The sequence below is a fragment of the Neomonachus schauinslandi genome, chromosome 3 (genome assembly GCF_002201575.2).
Source record: "Neomonachus schauinslandi chromosome 3, ASM220157v2, whole genome shotgun sequence".
Classification (NCBI taxonomy): domain Eukaryota; kingdom Metazoa; phylum Chordata; class Mammalia; order Carnivora; family Phocidae; genus Neomonachus; species Neomonachus schauinslandi.
Genome location: NC_058405.1, coordinates 15173603 through 15192019, shown reverse-complemented (window position 1 = coordinate 15192019; position 18417 = coordinate 15173603). Strand labels below are relative to the sequence as shown.

General features: G+C 43.5%; 1 protein-coding gene across 3 annotated transcripts in view; it reads right to left on the bottom strand.

Annotated features, from left to right (window-relative positions):
* ABCC4 (ATP binding cassette subfamily C member 4) overlaps window positions 1-18417 on the bottom strand; it is a 239879-nt gene that overhangs the window by 180112 nt on the left and 41350 nt on the right. For all 3 annotated transcript variants that reach the window (XM_021695986.1, XM_021695985.1, XM_021695987.1), the window contains exon 4: window positions 13573-13797. In XM_021695986.1, the coding sequence (XP_021551661.1) occupies window positions 13573-13797 (225 nt within the window). The remainder of the gene's footprint in view (window positions 1-13572; window positions 13798-18417) is intronic.

Below are 18417 nucleotides of genomic sequence, written 5' to 3'. Positions count from 1 at the left end.
CGGTGTGGACCCCAAGAACCACCTGGGGGCCTGTGATATTTGCTCTGAGGTCAGATTGACTCCACATTTCCTGACCTCATCATGTCTAACAGCCATGAGTCCCTGAATGTGTAAGGCTATATGATGGCAGTTATGTTCAAAGTCATGGAATGTAATGAATGACGCTCCCCAACCCAGGCCCTTCCATCACCAATTTCTTGCTTTGAAAGAGAAGCCCCATGTGACTGGTCTCCCACACAACAGAGGGGAAAAGAGAGAGGAACAACACAGAACAGTTGTGGCAAAGGTGAGCTGGGGGGGGCGGCTGAAAGAAGTAACAATACAGTGAGCGTGAAAAACCCAATGACAAGGATAGAAAGGAGAGTGAGCGAACACACACACACACACACACACACACACACGGTTATAAACATGCACTTCAGGGTTAGGGGAGAGACTATCTTAATGAGAAAATAAAGATGAAGTACATCCCCAATAGAAGAAATAAAACTATCACCAACTTTTAAAAATATCTTTTACTATGTTTTTCTGTTTCTAAAAATTATAAAAAATAAAAAAAGGTTAGTATAAACTATCTTCTCAAAAACAGCAGGCTTAGTCATAAAAATTTATACATGAGGCCACACGCTAAGTCTTTTTCGGCAACTATATATAGAACTCTTTTGTCTATAAAGAAGTTTCTAAATTTTACTCATCATGTGCCATCCTTCATACCAAGACTACAAAAGGGAAGCAATATGCCCTCTACAAACTCATCCATTGTGCATAATTTTACTGTCAAAATGAGAGTGTTTTATAAATGTGAATTTCCTTTTTTCCTAATGCTTTATATTTATCAAAGTATTGAATTTAAGGAAGTTGGATATGCAGGATACCTAAAGTAATAGTGCACACTTTCATGATATCACAAAACAAGTTGTATTATTACTCATTTCCTTGTAAACACTATGCTTGAAGCCTTCAGAAAACAAGTCAATCTGTACAGAAAAAAAAAATGACAAAATGAGATGCTGTCCAACTCATGATTTTCACAGCATTCATTTTTAGAACCAAACTTACTAAAAGCAGCAATGCCTATCATCAGCACATACAAAGGAACCAAGACCAAGTGCACAGAGCAGTAAGGAAAACGCCCTCTCACAAAGCAACCCATCACACTCTATACGAAATGCCATTATCCCAAACCCCACGCTCTCCTCCTCACTGGAGTGGAGTGTAACCAATAGCAGCTGGGTACCAATGGCTTTTAAGTCACAGAGATACCAAACAAAGAAAATAACCCGGTTGGTTCAGCTAATGGGTTCCCAAGGGAGGAGAGAGGAGGAGACGAGGACTTCAAAACATAACCCAGCCACAGCTCCTGGCTCTGCAGAGAGAGCCAGGAGGGGTAGAGTCCTCTCTGAAATGCCTTCCTTTTCCTCCACAAATAACTGAAAGTTCATTGCCACTGTTGAGGATGAGGGTGAACTGTCACTGTTTTCAATGAATACTGAGCAAATGTATGACCCGCACCCATTCAAAAAAATGAGGTTAACCTTGAAGACATTATGCCAAGTGAAATAAAAGGCAGGCACCCAAGGGCAAATCCTGCATGATTCCACTCACATGAGGCACCTAAGCAGGCAGTTTCGTGGAGACAGGAAGTAGAAGGGTGGTCGCCAGGGGCTGGGGGAAGGGCATGAGGAACTGGTCTAATGGGGACAGAGTTTCAGCTTTACAAGATGAAGAGTTCTGGAGATGGATGGTGGTGATGGTTGCACAATGATATGAATGTACTTAAGGCCACTGAGCTGGACACTCAAAAATGGTAAATGGGGCCAATTTTACGTGACGTGTATTTTACCACAATTAAAAATTAAAAATTCCTAAAAATTAAAAAAAAAAAAAACATAAAAATAAATAAATAAATAAATAAAAATAAATTTAAAGCATAAAGCAGAAAAAAAAAAAAAATTAAAAATTCCTTAACTTACGGGCGCCTGGGTGGCTCAGTTGGTTAAGCATCTGCCTTCGATTCAGGTCATGATCTCAGGGTCCTGGGATCAAGCCCAGCATCAGATACCCTGCTCAGCAGGGAGTCTGTTTCTCCCTCTCCCTCCGCACCTCCCCCCCCACTCGTGCTCGTGCTCACGCACTCACTCTCTATTTCTCAAATGAATAAAAAAAAAAAAAAAACTTACAAAAATAAAAATTCATTAATTTAAAAAACAAAATGAGGGGCTCCTGACTGGCTCCGTCAGTACAGCATGCGACTCTTGTTCTCAGGGTTGTGAGTTCAGGTCCCACAGGGGGTATAGAGGTTACTTAAAAAAATTTTTTTTAAATTAAAAATCTTTTTAAAAATAAATAAATAAATATAAAAAACAAAATGATTACCTTCGAAGAGAGAGGGGAATAATAGCCACCGACCAAAAATTCTAAACCTACAGAAATATCTTAAAATAACAAAGAAAGAAAAACATACTCAGCTTAACATAAAAATTTACAAATTAAACTCAATGGATTTCTAAAAATTAAGTCTCAGTCATGTTTTCGGCATAAGTCCTGGAGCCTTCCAAGAAGGTTCCACATCCACCACTGCCCTGCCCAGGTTCCTTTCACCTTCCCTACCACTGGGTGGTTCCCCAGTCGTCCTGATGATAAGAATCCCTGGGGCACAGATTAAATATACAGATTTCCAGGGCTCCTCTTAATTCTGAGGGAGGAGGTCTGGGATTACACCCAGGTTCTGGGTTTTTATTAAGCACAACGATGACTCATAACAGAATCTAGTGACCCGCAGCCTAGCATATGTCCTGCTCACCCTTGATGCTCTCGGCAAGGAAGCCGAACAGGTCCGCGCTCCGGCGGATCCTCACCCTGCCCTGTAATGTACACAAAGCTCCCGCTGCAAGGCCCGTAAACACGCAGCTATTAAACGCAGTGAGCGGCTCTGTGGCCAAGTTACTGATAGTGGGCGGGCCCCAGCTCCACCTCTGCCATAAGCAAGTACATAACTGGGCAAAATTACATGTCCGGGCACCAGCTAACAGGCCGTGCAGGCCAGATCCCTGGGAGCAGGGACACTCAAGAGGTCAACACTACCGCTGTCTTGGCTCTCAGCCAGCAGACCATTTTCCAGCTGTGGTGGGGAGGTGGATGAAGCCCGCACAGGGCAGCCCCCACCCCACCCCCCCGGAGCTGAGGAGGTAGAGGTGAGGCTGGGGTCGGCCCAAGCAGGTGGCATCTCCGAGGATGAATGAAAGGGTCCCCAGAGTCCTGGGGCGGGAAAGGGATGCTGCTGTAAAGGCCTCAGCTGAGGGACGGGCTACAAAGGCCCAGGTCAACATGGCCTAAGGCTCACCAGAGAGCTGGTGCACGGAATAGCAAGCAGAACACAGGAGCCTGGAAGGTCAAGTTAGGGCACCGGAGTTCTTGCCCAGGCAGAGTAGAGAAATCTTATTAATAAATGATCAGCAAGGCTGGAATACAGCTGAGACACCAGGAAGACCATACCTTAGAATTAAAGACCACTCTCTGGAGCAGGGATTCTCAACTGGGGCAATTTTGCCCCCACCTCCCAGGGCACATCTGGCGATGTCTGGAGACATTATTGGTTGTTACAACTAGAAAGATGCATCTGGCATCGAGTGGGTAGAGGCCACAGTTGCTGGTGAACATCCCACAATGCATGGGGTCCCCTCCATCCACCACCCCCCAACAGCCCTACTAAATGTCAGTAGTGCGGAGGTTGAGAATCTCTTCTCTAAAACAGATTTGCTCTAGACTCATCCTAGAAAAGATTACTACCAAGGCCTAATAAGGACCCACAAAGGACACAGAGATTGAAGGTTGAGACCCACCAAGCTGGAGAAGCTTGGAAAAAACACCTTAGAATTCCCAAAAATGGAAGCTAACAAAGCATAAATCAAGCCTACGCCAGGTTGAAAGAGATCAGCCAGTAAGTGACCTATTAATGCAAAATGCAACATCCTCAAAAGACGATCAGAATGCAGACCTGCAATGTGGCATTCATAATGTCCAATAAATTTTAAGTCTTAGAGATGCAAAAAGAAAAAAAAAAAACAGGAAAATGTAAACCACAGCAAGAAAGAAAGCAGTTTTCCTAATAAAAAGCAAATCCTCCAAATATATAAATAAGAATAAAAAGAAAGTTTGACCCAGACATTGGATTTTTTTTTTAATTTTATGTTAAAGAGTTGAAAGGAAATATATTCAAAGAATTAAAGAGAAATAGAGTAAACAGATCCTTGGCAGAAAAATTACAAATTGTAAAAAAAGAGCAAAGTGGTGCGCCTGGGTGACTCAGTTGGTTAAGCAACTGCCTTCGGCTCAGGTCATGATCTTGGGGTTCTGGAATCGAGTCCCACATCAGTCTCCTTGCTCTGCAGGGAGCCTGCTTCTCCCTCTCCCTCTGCCTGCCACTCTCCCTGCTTGTGCTCTCTCTGTCAAATAAATAAATAATATTAAAAAAAAAAAAGAGCAAAGTGGACATTCTATAACTGAAAAGTACAAAACTAGGGGGAAAAAAACGCACTAGCTGGTCTTAGTAACAGTTTGAAGATAACAGAAAAGGTAGTCAGGTTGATTAGAAGAAAACTAGCCAATCTTAAGAACAGAGAGAAAAAACTGAATAAAATTAAGGGAAACAAAAAGAGGGAACTATCAGACACTTTCAAATGTTCTAATATACACATAATGAGAATCCAAGAAAGAGGAAAAAGTGAGAATGGACCAGAAGATAATATTTTAAAAGATATAATGGCCAAATATTTCCAGAGTTTTTAGAGAAAGAATAAATTAAAGATCAGGGGCACCTGGGTGGCTCAGTTGTTTGAGCATCTGCCTTCGGCTCAAGTCATGATCCCAGGGGACTGGGATTGAGCCCCCACATCGGGCTCCCTGCTCTGCAGGAAGCCTGCTTCTCCCTCTCCCACTCCCCTTGCTTGTGTTCCCTCTCTCACCATCTCTCTCTGTCAAATAAGTAAATAAAATCTTAAAAAAAAAAAAAAGAAGAAGAAATTAAAGATCAAAAAGTTCAACAAACCCCAAAAGGCATAAATTCAAGGGAAATCACACCTAAGGGTTCATTATCAATCTCCTAAAAATCTAAATTTTCTTTAAGAAGAAAATTTAAAAAAAAAAAGAAAAAAAAATTTTTTTAAACCTGCCAGAGAAAACAAACATACAGGAAGACTTATTAAAAACAAAGGAGGCCAGATGACAACAGAACAATATCCTTTACATACTAAATGGGGTACAGAGAACTATCAATTCAGAATACAATATCCAGCCAGCATAGCCTTCAGAAACAAGGGAGAAAAACAGATTTTCAGATAAACAGAAACAGAATTCATCACTTGCAGACCTATCCTTAAGAAATGCTAAAGGAGGGGCGCCTGGGTGGCTCAGTCGGTTGAGCATCTGACTCTTGATTTTGGTTGTGTCATGATCTCAGGGGTGTGGAATCAAGCCCCATATTAGGCTCCGCGCTGAGTGTGGAGCCAGCTTGAGGTTCTCTCTCTCCCTCTGCCAGCACCCCCTCCCCGGCTCAGGCTCTCTCTCCAAATAAGTAAATAGACAAAGGTTTCTCAGATAGAACATAAGCAGCAATAACCATAAAAAACTGATAAACAGGACTTACTTCATCAAAACAAAAACATTCCACTTCTCAAAAGATATTAAAAAAAATAGAAAGGCATGCCAGAGATTGAAAGAAAATGTTTACCATTTATATATCTGGCAAAGGACTAGAATCCTGAAAATACAGAACTTGTACAATTCAGTAAGACAAAAACCCCAATATAAGAGAAAAAGAGAGGCAGCAAATACTTAAACAGATACGTCAAAAAAAAGATACGTGAAGAGCAAAGAAGCACATAAAAAGATACTGAGCATCATTAGTCATCGATGAAGTGAAGATTAAAACCATAATGAGATACTATTTTACATACCCATGAATAACTAAAATTAAAAATACTGACAATACCAGGTCTTGATGAGGATACAGACCAAGTAAAACTCACATATTCCTAGTGGGAATGTAATCAGGTACCTTCACTTTACAAATGAGAAAATTTAAGCTTAGAGCAGTTTGCCCAAGGCAAATAGCTAGAAAGAAGAAAACTAGGATTCATGCAAAAGCAGTCCAACTACACAGCCTCACCAGGTTTACAACTCCCCTCCTAAATTTCATAAATGTCTTTTGTACCACGTACTTTACATGACTTCTATTATCCAATGCTCAACCAACAACCCCATGTGAAGCAGATATTCTTTATTCCCACTTTAAAGATCAGGAAACTGAGAGGTCCCTGGGTGGCTCAGTCGGATAAGCGTCTGACTCTTGATTTCAGCTCAGGTCATGATCTCAGGGTCGTGAGCCACAGTACACGCTCTGTGCTCAGCAGCAGTCTGCCTGAGATTCTCCCTCTGCCCTTCCTCCCGCTTGCTCTAAATAAGTAAATAAATAAAATGTTAAGGATCAGGAAACTGAGACCTTAAGAAATGAATTCACTTCTCTAAAATATTCCGGTTTAGCAAATGGCAAAATTGGGATTTGATCTCAAATCTGACTGCCTTCAGAGTCCATGCTCACAGTCCCTACCCTAGCCAGCCCAGTGCAGTATCTTTTACAAAGTATTTGTCCACCTGACTCAACACGACTATTCTGAGCCTAAGATTCCCAGTCCATATTCTAAGACACTGGAGCCTGATAAACACCACCATGCTTGAGGTTTAACAGCTGCAATTTCGAAAGAGTTATTCACCACTGAGAAGGGCTGAAAGACCTTAGTTATAAGATATAAAGTAAAAGCTGAACATGTTTTTGAGGCCCATTAGTATCACTTGTCATTTTTTAAAACTACCCCCCCATACCAATTCAAACAGAATGCCTGGGGAGAGGGACCTGGCATCAGAGTTGTTTTAAAAAAATTTCCCCAAATGAGGCCACTGTGCACCAGAGTTTGGGAATCACTGAGCTAAAGCCTACCCTTCCTGTGTCCACCACATCCCCAGAGAACAGATAATGCATCTGATGGTAGAATCAATTCTAGACACTCATAACTCTCCAGAGCAGGAATTTCCCCATTAAAGAAAGCTAAAACAAACAGCCTCTCCTAACTTGCTTTGTTAGCCCAAACTCCCAACAGAAAATTAAACCTGCACCCAATGCCTCCTCTTAGCTCTTTCCTAGCAAACTAGAACACTGACAAATTGCCCCTAGAGATTACCTTTTCGCAAAATGCACAGAAGGAAATGTAACCACAGACTAATAGGCAAAATACTGGACTGAACCATACGAAAGTGCTGTTTTGCAAGCCCTCATCAGTTAAATATCTGCAATTTCATGTTGTCCAGGCTAAATATAAAGCAACACAGTGTGTCTACACTGAAATGAAGTTAGTGTTAAATAAAAACAAAATCAAGTTCTGTCCAAGAACTATGGACTTGACATCATATGGGTGAGATGCTAACAAACTTTCAGAAGGAGGTGGAGGGGTGGGGTGGACCTTCCCTTCCTCAGAATCAACACTCTGGTGCATAGTGTTTTGTTTTGTTTTGTTTTGTTTTAACTCCAGCTCCATTTTTTTTTTTTAAGATTTTATGTATTTATTTGACAGAGAGAGCGAGCACAAGCAGGAGGAGTGGCAGGGAAAGGGAGAAGCAGGCCCCCCGTGGAGCAGGGAGGCCACTGCTGGACTCGATCCTAGGACCCCGGGACCACGACCCGAGCCAAAGGCAGATGACTAACCAACTGAGCCACCCAGGCATCCCATCGAGCTCCATTTCTTGCAGCAGGTTGCAGACATTGCTCAGGAGAAGTCAGCAAGCTGGCTCTGCACCCTGCATGGGGCCCTTCTACTTCCTTTTCAGAGTCTATGATAAAGAATGCCTCATGTCCCGAATGCCGATCTTAAAATACAACTGAGCTGCAGAAGGGTCTAGAAAGGAGAAGTAAAACGGTCAAAAGAAAAAGGTCTTGAGAGAAAAGATTAGAAAAGGGAAGAGTCCACTCAGAAAGACTAGGAGATCTAAATGTTGTAGATACAAAAAAGCACGCCTTTTTCTCCCAATTACAGAATTCTAAAAATTATACTGCAACTACATCAATTAATGCAACTATATCACTTAACTGATTAAAAATACACTGAGAGGGCGCCTGGGTGGCTCAGATGGTTAAGCGTCTGCCTTCGGCTCAGGTCATGATCCCATGTCCTGGGATCGAGTCCCGCATCAGGCTCCCTGCTCCTTGGGAGCCTGCTTCTCCCTCTGCCTCTCTCTCTCTGTCTCTCATGAATAAATAAATAAAATCTTTAAAAAATAAAAAATACACTGAGGTAAGTAAAAATATTTCTTTACATAGGATACTAATCTACAGAAGTCACCCACTTGGGATGCACTGCATAAATCCCAGTAGTCGATTTTCCTCATTCGTGGTAGTTGTGTGCTATGTCACTGTGACCATGAATTACTGAATACTAATTGCTCCCAGAGAAAATACAGAACTCGGTTTCTGCCAGCCTTTGATAACATTTTAACAACTGATCAACAGGGACGCCTGGGTGGCTCATTTGGTTGGGCATCTGCCTTCAGCTCAGATTGTGATCCCAGGGTCCTGGGATCGAGTCCCGCATCGGGCTCCTTGCTCAGTGGGGAGCCTACTTCTCCCTCTGCCTGCCATTCCCCCTGCTTGTGCTCTCTCTCTCTCTGGCAAATAAATAAATAAAATTAAAAAAAAAAATTGATCAACATACACATAACCTGACGTGTGTCCATTGTTGACTCATTAACATTGGACTCACGCCAAAAGCACAATAATTCATAACTTGAAACAACTTGGGGTGCCTGGGTGGCTCAGTCGGTTAAGCATCTGCCTTCGGCTCAGGTCATGATCCCAGAGTCCTGGGATCAAGCCCCGCATCTGGCTCCCTGCTCAGCGGGGAGTCTGCTTCTCCCTCTCCCACTCCCCCTGCTTGTTCTCTCTGTCAAATAAATAAATAAAAATCTTTTAAAAAAAAAACTGAGCCAAGCTTATCTAACACAGGCATTTTCTCCCTACCATGTGTCGTATTTATTCCACAAGGCACAGCACAGCCTTGCTGTGCTCAGAAACACTAGACAGCATCTTAGCATTTTGTGTGGGGCCATTTTAAACAGCAAAATCACCAACAAAAAGCATAAAAGTGCAGAAAACAGGCACAACATATAAACAGCCCATGAAAAGAACTCTTGTTTACAGTAGGACAGCTGAAACAAGAAGGTGACCCCAGCTGGGAACATGCATGTCAGGTGATGCAAAATTTTAGTGACTATGTGCATGCCCAAGAATGACCGTGAAAGAGCTCCAGGTATTGATTTTGGGGTTACAAATAAATTTGAGCAAGTAGGCAATCTGCAAACAGAGAATCTGTGAATAATGAGAGTTTACCGTACATAAACTCTTGCCAAGACAGATCCATGATAGAGGATAAAAGGAAACTCAGATGTTTGCAGGGAGTCCATTCATCTTAGAGGTTCAAGCAAAGAAAGACAAATACTCTCTCACAAACTATCCTTTGGGTAACTCTAAAGAGAGTAAAGATGAGATTTTAGCCAGAATAAAAAGTATGGTCAAAATGATCCAATTCTGCAAGGAAGTCTGCACCAAGGAACAAGGAGGGAGAACAGTATCCATGAACTCAAAAGCTGACAGCTCTGGATTTCCCTGGCATTCAAAGCAAACCAACCATCAAGGTCCACTATGGGAACTGCCTCAGTTCTTCAAACTGGACACAGAGTCAGGAAACCCAGGGCCAATCAAGCTTAATAAAGACCTTTTTTTTTTTTAAGATTTTATTTATATGACAGAGAGAGACACAGCGAGAAGGGGAACACAAGCAGGGGGAGTGGGAGAGGGAGAAGCAGGCTTCCCGCCGAGCAGGAAGCCCGATGCGGGGCTCAATCCCAGGACCCTGGGACCATGATCTGAGCTGAAGGCAGATGCTTAACGACTGAGCCCCAGGCACCCCAGGCTTAATTAAGATCTTAAGAAAAAAAAATCTGTGCCGTACACATTTTGTAATACAAGAAAATCTCTGTACCATAGGACAAGACCATCCTGATTACAGAGAATGCCATCCTGTGTGCCCTAGCTCTAGAGACGTAGAACATTCAGGCTCACTCGCACCCAAGCCTGAAGCCAAGGTCAGGCTGGCAAATGCCAGATCCATTTCTACTAGTGATGGGGCTGAAGATAATCCTCTGTCCTCAATCCGGGCTTGCCTGGGCTAAAGCTACCATCTTCCCCCAGTCTGGTCCTACCTCCTGTGCTCTGATCAGTGTTTAGCCAGTACAGAACCTCAGTCCGGGGAGAGGAGAAAGCTCTGGAGATGAATGGTGGTATAGTGGTGATAGGTACATTCACAACAACGTGAATGTACTTAAACGTCACTGAACGGTCCACTTAAAAGAGTTAAAACGGTAAATTTTACGTTATGCATATTTTACCACAATCAATCAATCAAGAAGTAAATAAATAAATAAATGCTCCAGGCACCTGGCTGGCTCAGTTGGTGGAAGCGTGCGCCGCTTGACCACAGGGTTGTGAGTTCGAGCCCCACGTTGGGTGTAGAGATTCCTTAAAAAATAAAATCTTAAAAAAAAAAAAGAAAAAACCGGGCGCCTGGGTGCCTCAGTTGGTTGAGCGACTGCCTTCGGCTCAGGTCATGATCCTGGAGTCCCGGGATCGAGTCCCGCATCGGGCTCCCTGCTCGGCGGGGAGCCTGCTTCTCCCTCTCCCGCTCCCCCCTCTTGTGCTCTCTCTCTCACTCTCTCTCAAATAAATAGATAAATAAAATCTTTAAAAAAAATAAAAAAGAAAAAACCTCAAAAGCCAAGTGTAATTTTACCAAAGCTGTGCAAAGGAAAACAAGGGATAAGTCATTTTTATACAGGACACATCCCACGACATCATGCAATGTTACAAACTACCACTACGAACTCAGCAGCCATTCCAGTGATGACACCCAGCGTGAAGTTCTCCCAGAACCGGGGATTAGGAGTAGGGCACGAGCCTAATGTTCAGAGGGGCCTCTCAGAGCTTTACTGCAGTGCCGCCTTCTGCCCTAAGGAGTCGGCGCACCTGTGATGAAAAAAGTGTCCTATTTCTTCACCCAGCAGGATTCTAGACCGCAAGGCACTGCCTAAGGAAATCGGTCTTTCCCATGCTTCTGGAATTTCAGCTTACGTCTATGGTTTGACCCAAGTAAGTCTCTGTAAGGGGACAATTCTTTTAGGCTAATCAAGCCAGGAAATTAACACCTCTGGGAGAGGTTTACATTCAGCAAATGTGCCAGATCAGATCAGATTTCCCAAAGGTGAGTTCTAAAATGTTAGTGGGAAGAGTAAGAAAAACAGGTGAGGGGCGCCTGGGTGGCTCAGTCGTTAAGCGTCTGCCTTTGGCTCAGGTCATGATCCCTGGGTCCTGGGATCGAGCCCCGCATCGGGCTCCCTGCTCCGCGGGAAGCCTGCTTCTCCCTCTCCCACTCCCCCTGCTTGTGTTCCCTCTCTCGCTGTGTCTCTCTCTGTCAAATAAATAAATAAAATCTTTAAAAAAAAAAAAAAGAAAAACAGGTGAACTCCCACCAACTCACCTGGGCAGCCAAGAGCTTTGTTGGACCGAATTGTCCCCTCAAACCTGGATCCCCCGGTGAAGGTTTTCACAGTAGAGTCCTAGTGAAATGTCCTATTTATTTATGGGAGCGAAGCATGATCTAGCTAATTTATAGAGAAATTGGCCAGTATCCTACATGGTAGAAGGGACTACAACAGAATAACCAAGAGGAGGAGAAGGACAGCAACGAAGACCCCTTGACTGGGGCGGACAGGCAGGGCTACCATGTGCACATCACAGAGGAGGAACCTGAGGTTACGTGTCACAGCCTACACAGACAGTAAGAAGCCTTCCAGATTCACACAACTCCAATATTAATAAGACTCTGCTCAGAGGAAGAGGTGGAGAAGACATCTTGCATTTTGCTAAGAAAAGTAGTCATAAGAAACAGAAGCTCTAGGGGCGCCTGGGTGGCTCAGTCGTTAAGCGCCTGCCTTCGGCTCAGGTCATGATCCCAGGGTCCTGGGATCAAGCCCCGCATTGGGCTCCCTGCTCAGCTGGAAGCCTGCTTCTCCCTCTCCCACTCCCCCTGCTTCTGCTCCCTCTCTCGCTGTGTCTCTCTCTGTCAAATAAATAAATAAAAAATCTTAAAAAAAAAAAAAAAAGAAACAGAAGCTCTAGATAAGCAGCAACTAGGTTAAAGAAGCAATATTTTAGGGGCACTTGGGTGGCTCAGTTAGTTAAGCAGACTGCTTTCGGCTCAGGTCATGATCCTGGAGTCCCAGGACCAAGTCCCGCATCGGGCTCCCTGCTCAGCGGGGAGTCTGCTTCTCCCTGTGACTCTCCCCCTCTCATGCTCTCTCTCTCTCTAATAAATAAATAAATCTTTAAAAAAAAAAAAGCAATATTTTAAATTTAAATTGTTTGGCTTTAACTTTCAATAAGGATTTTTTTTTTTAAATAAAAATTATATATATTGGGCACCTGGCTGGCACAGTCAGAAAAGCATGGGACTCTTGATCTCAGGGTCATAAGCTTGAGCCCACAATGGGTGTAAAGATGATTACTTAAAAAAAAAAAAAAAAAACTTAAAAAATATTGTATATAGTTAAGGTGTAACGTCATGTTTTGACAGATATACACTGGAAAATGAGTACTACAGTCAAGCTAATATATCCATCACTTTACATAGTTATCCTTTTGTGTGTATGGCAGGAACGCTTAAGATCAAACTTTCTTAGCAAATTTCAAGTACACAATACAGTTAAAATGGAGTGTTTCTGTTTTTGTTTTTAAAGCAAACGGCCCAAAGCAAAGAGATATCCAGGGTCCAGTTTGTAAAGGGCCCTTCAGTTCTCATCACTTCTTCTCTCTGTGGCAACTCCTTGGTAAAGACACCTGAAATCCTCACTCCCTTCATAATACTTAAGACCAGGGTAAACTATGGGAGAACTTAATGGCATTTCTCAATACAAAACACTGAATACATCAAACTGGGTCTTGTCATTAAAACTGCTGCAATGTACACTAAAGAGAAGAAAATAGTGCATAAAATAATAACTTGAATGGAAAGCAATATAAAGCAGAACATAAGTTCTCTCCAAAATTACTAAAGACAATGTAAAATTTAAAGTTTCATCCCAAACATCAACTATTTTTTTTCTTTTCTTTTTTTTTTTTAAAGAGTTTATTTAATGGGACGCCTGGGTGGCTCAGTCGGTTCAGTGTCCAACTCTTGATTTCAGCTCAGGAGCAATGACTCAGGGTCCTGAGACTGGCCCTGAGTCGGGCTCCGCGTCCAGTTCCGTGCTGGGCGTGGAGTCTGCCTGGGGTTCTCTCTCTCCCTGTGCCCCCCGCCTTGAAATAAAGAAATAAAAATAGAGATCCTTTTTACAAAATTTTTAATTTATGAACTTTCCCAAAATGCTTTTGATGCTTTGGGTGAGGTAGACATTCTGATACCAAATGGCACTTACCTTCCGATAAATCATATGGCACATGGCGACGCGTAGCCTCATGCCCGCGCACTGAACATGATAGAAGTATAAATGGTGCAATATGGCCAAGATGAGAGTGCAGATGGTCAGCACCGTGGCATACATGTAGGCTTCATGCAAAGCCACAGAATTAGTGGGGTCATGGTTTTCAAAATAATTAATAATTTTCCCCAAAAATATGGGCTGGACTACTTTGGTGCCTTCCTAAAAGGAAAGGAGAAAGCCGTAATTAGAAATACAAGTCCTATCAGTTTTTCTTAACATAGCTTTGCGTTTATTACTAGCATGTTAAAAAGGCATTTTAACAAAGTGCTACATTCATCACTAATCCCAAAGAAAAACAGAACCCCTCTCTTATGTAAGACAAGCACATAATAGTTTAACCTTCAGCCAATATTCTAAGAGCAAAAGCCATAAAACTTTAGTTCATTGTGCTTGGGTACACTGAGGGTCCTCGAAAAATATCGCAACCCGTGTTTAGAACGCATTTGGCAGACTCCCAGATAAGTCTTGGCCAAGATGAGTAAGGAAAAAAGTGGCAAAAGAATGGTAAGGCATGTGCTCACAGGTGGGCAGCCCCAGCTCACACAGCCTGCCCATGGGATCTCCACTGTTAACATCCCAGCCCAAAGCAAAGTCACAAATGGCTCGCTCATGGGAGGCACACTCTTGCAAACCCCTTCTGCATTAAAAGAGCCATTAAAAGAATGGAGATATTGGCTCAAATACAGATCCGGGCCCAACCCCAAATTCCACGTGTCAGTAGATCAAAAGAACGGAGTCCAGTCTCCAAGTTCTGTTGGAGTAAGGAAAAGGACCAGGCTCAGGAGGCTCCCAGGCTCTCAGCCACAGTCTTGAATGTCTCTACCCCTAGAAGCTGAGCAGCGCCGCCTTGGAGTCAAAAATTTAACACAGCAGAAGGCAAGCCCAAAATAATGCCATCCCTGGTTCGCCATCAGCCATACATTGCAGGTGCTGGTTTTGAAGAATTTTAACAATCCTCCATTCCCCAAGGCAAAAAATTAAAATCCTACACCACTGAGTTAAGAAAGCACTGGGGCTTACCTCCTAAATAAGACTTAAGGAAAGCAATTTTCTTCCCCTAAAACTAAAGACAAAGAAACGGCAAAACTTGCCCCTCCATGCCAGATGGCCGCTCCACCCCACAACCTACATCCACTCTTGTAAGGTACCTTCCTCTGGCATCAAAGAATACCAAACACTCGGTGCAAATGCATGTCGCCAAAAGTAAACACACAGGCCCTCCACCTCACTTCATCTAATGCCAAAAGTTTGGAAATCTTTCAAGAACTCGACTTTGAAACATTTCCTCTTGAGCAACCTGTCCTTATTAACACAGACTGGCAAACAACCAACAGGTTTGCTTCTGGTGGCTCTCCTCCATCTGTCCCGAGGGAGGAACCCATAGCCCAGAAGGGCAAGGGAACCCCAAAAACCCAAATCCGAAACACAACTGACATGCATATTCTTCTCACCCAACTAGTGCCCCTTCAGGATATTTACAGAAAGCTGTTCCCATCCCTGAGATGGGTGTGACATTATAAACTCCAACACTGCACACTCATGCACACACTCGTTCACAAACTTCACCTCCAGCCTCACTTTTCATGAGGTCATGGCACTTTTCTACTACAAGGAAATGCTGCTCATTGAAGACAATCAGATCTCAAGAACACAAAGGCTCACTGTTACATGTGAAGCATGTCCAATCATTCGTCCCAAGAAGCATTGAGAGTTTATGAAAGCAACCCAAATACAGCGGGCCATAAAACAGTTTATGGGATTACTGAGATGAAGATCTGGAGGCTTCCACAGCAAAGTGAGAACATCAAACTGTACATACACATGGGCGGTCCCAGCCCAGGTCAGCAGCACGTCACCCTGGGGCTGCCTACTGGGAGCCCAGAGGTAACACCTGCCGGCCCAAACTTTCCTAAAACTTAGGATCATCTCTGGTCCTCGGCTCTCCATTTGAGCCTAACATGGGCATGGGCATAGGAAAATATAATCAGAGTCACCCCTCAGAGAGAAAATGGATAGATGCAACAAACCCAGTGAAAAAGAGCACAAAATAAAGGTAGAGCACTACCACCCAAGCACCTTGGATTTTTCTGCTGACAGTACTTAATCAATCAAACAAACGGGCTCACTAATGAGGAATGCCAGCTTGCAGCACCTAGCTTCCCACTCATCTGTCCGTTCTCAATCCTCACCCTCAGCTACAAAGAAATAAACCCAGGAAAATAGGTATTATCAAACTTGAAACTAACCATATTAAAACTTTCTGGAGAGCAGGAGCAAGGTCAAAACTTGTTCGAGCAAACATGCCCATCTCTGCCCGGTGAAGATCCTTCCCACAAACCAACTGAGAATATGGTCTTTATTACTCCTTCACAGGAATTCTTCTTGATTGTAAAACCATGAGGGATTTCTAGCCCAATATGATACCACAACACCCCATGATTCAAGGTCCTACCAGCGTTTCAGAGTCTTTGCAGCAGGTACTTCTTAATGGAGTATTCGGCATTCAGCTCCCTGAAACCCCTGACATCTCAAACCGCCCCCCACAACCTCTTGCTTTTTAGGGTAACTTATTACATGGCTAGATGCCAAAACCTCCCCCGTGGGCACGGTTGTCCCATGTACAGGAAACATTTCTTGCCCAACCCCACCATGCCTGATCCATGAGAAAAGAAAGAAAACACGGAAATAGAAACAAGCTATCAGACAAAAATTATCGAGTGAACCGTAACAGCAAAAGGGTAAGCCTGTTTAGAACAGCCCCTCCCAACTTCCTACTTTCTCCCATAAAAGAGTGTTGGGCGGACTTGCCTACGGTTTGGCCAGAGCTTGCTTGTCCCAGACTGCAACTGTCTGCCATGCCTGAATAAACCCATTTTTGCGGTAACAATACTAGGAAGTTCTATTCTTTTTTTTTCTTTTTTTTAAAGATTTATTTGTTTATTTGAAAGAGCGAGAATGAGAGAGAGTACATGAGAGGGGGGAGGGTCAGAGGGAGAAGCAGGCTCCTCGCTGAGCAGGGAGCCCGATGCGGGACTCGATCCCGGGACTCCAGGATCATGACCTGAGCCGAAGGCAGTTGCTTAACCAACTGAGCCACCCAGGCGCCCTAGGAAGTTCTATTCTTAAGGTTAACAGAGGAAAGGCAGTGAATGAACACAGGAAGAATGAGAACCACCCCATTTTGCAACAGCCTAGTAAATTAATGGATCTTGAGCAATGATCATGAATAGTGCTCCTAACATCACCCACACAATAAAGACAAGCAGACACGATGTACCTAACACGCGAGGCACACCACCAGACCTATGAAGTAAATCTGCCAAGGACAAGAAGAGAAAAAAAAAACTGAGTCAGATCAAGCTTCTAGATCTAGCCACCAATTTAAGTTTCCAGAAGAACATGTTCAATGATACAGGGCCTAAGTGATAGGCCAAAGCCTGACTGTGGGACTCTCTATGGGACAAACAACTCGGTGTCAAGTATTTGATTAGAAAAAATAAATAAAGGGGCGCCTGGGTGGCTCAGTTGGTTAAGCGACTGCCTTCGGCTCAGGTCATGATCCTGGAGTCCCTGGATCGAGTCCCGCATCGAGTCCCGCATCGGGCTCCCTGCTCGGCGGGGAGTCTGCTTCTCCCTCTGACCCTCCCCCCTCTCATGTGCTCTCTCTCTCAAATAAATAAATAAAATCTTTAAAAAAAAAAAAGAAAAGAAAAGAAAAAATAAATAAAATTATAGTGAGAGAGAATGGAAAGGAACCCAAACAGCCTCTATCAACCAAATGCACCTGATTTGGATACGGATTCAAGCTGCAAGGGAAAAAAAAGAAAGAAATGTGAGCACTAGCTAGATACTGATGATAACTAGTATCAGTGTTAATGTTTATGCATAATAATGGCATTAGATTATATAGGGGAAAGAATCCATAGTGTTTAAAGATACACACTAAAATACAGATAAAGTGATGCAGTACTTAAGAACTGCTTGAAAATAATCTTGGGAAGCATGAGAGTGAGTGGGGTCCAGATGGGTCAAGACCGGTCATGAGTTGATACCCACTGAAGCTGGCTTAGGGGGACATGCAAGCTTAATCCACAGGGGAGGAATAGCCATTTTCCCTCGACCCTTCTGAGCTCTGGGCTGAAATCCTCTGTAACAAAAGACAGATTAACAGGAGAGAAACCAACAGAAGTTTATGAACAGGCATACCTCCAGCATACATGGGAGAGCCCCCAGGAAAAACAGAGTAAATCCCAGAGGCTAGAACCACTGCCATGGGGGTTTAACCGGAAAAGCATGGGAAACAGGGGTAAGGCTTATTGTGCCGATTTAAGTCGTCTCAAAGACTTCTCCGAGGATAGGATTCTCTTGTGATTTAAAACCACCCTTGTCGGGCGCCTGGGTGGCTCAGTTGGTTAAGCGACTGCCTTCGGCTCAGGTCATGATCCTGGAGTCCCAGGATCAAGTCCCGCATCGGGCTACCTGCTCAGCGGGGAGTCTGCTTCTCCCTCTCCCCCTCCCCCCCTCTTGTGCTCTCTCTCTCTCTCACTCTCTCTCTCAAATAAACAAAATCTTTAAAAAAAAAAAAAATTTTTTTTTAAAAAAACCACCCTTGTCTTCCTGGCACAAAGAGGGAGACATCCTTACAAATGTAGGTTTCCTTTATAAAATTAACTGTCCCTTACAGAAGGGTAACCTTCTGCTCTGTTTTCAGAGCTTCTGTGGCTGATGCTTCTCAAAACCAATCTGCTCAGGGGCGCCTGGCTGGCTCAGCTGGTGGAA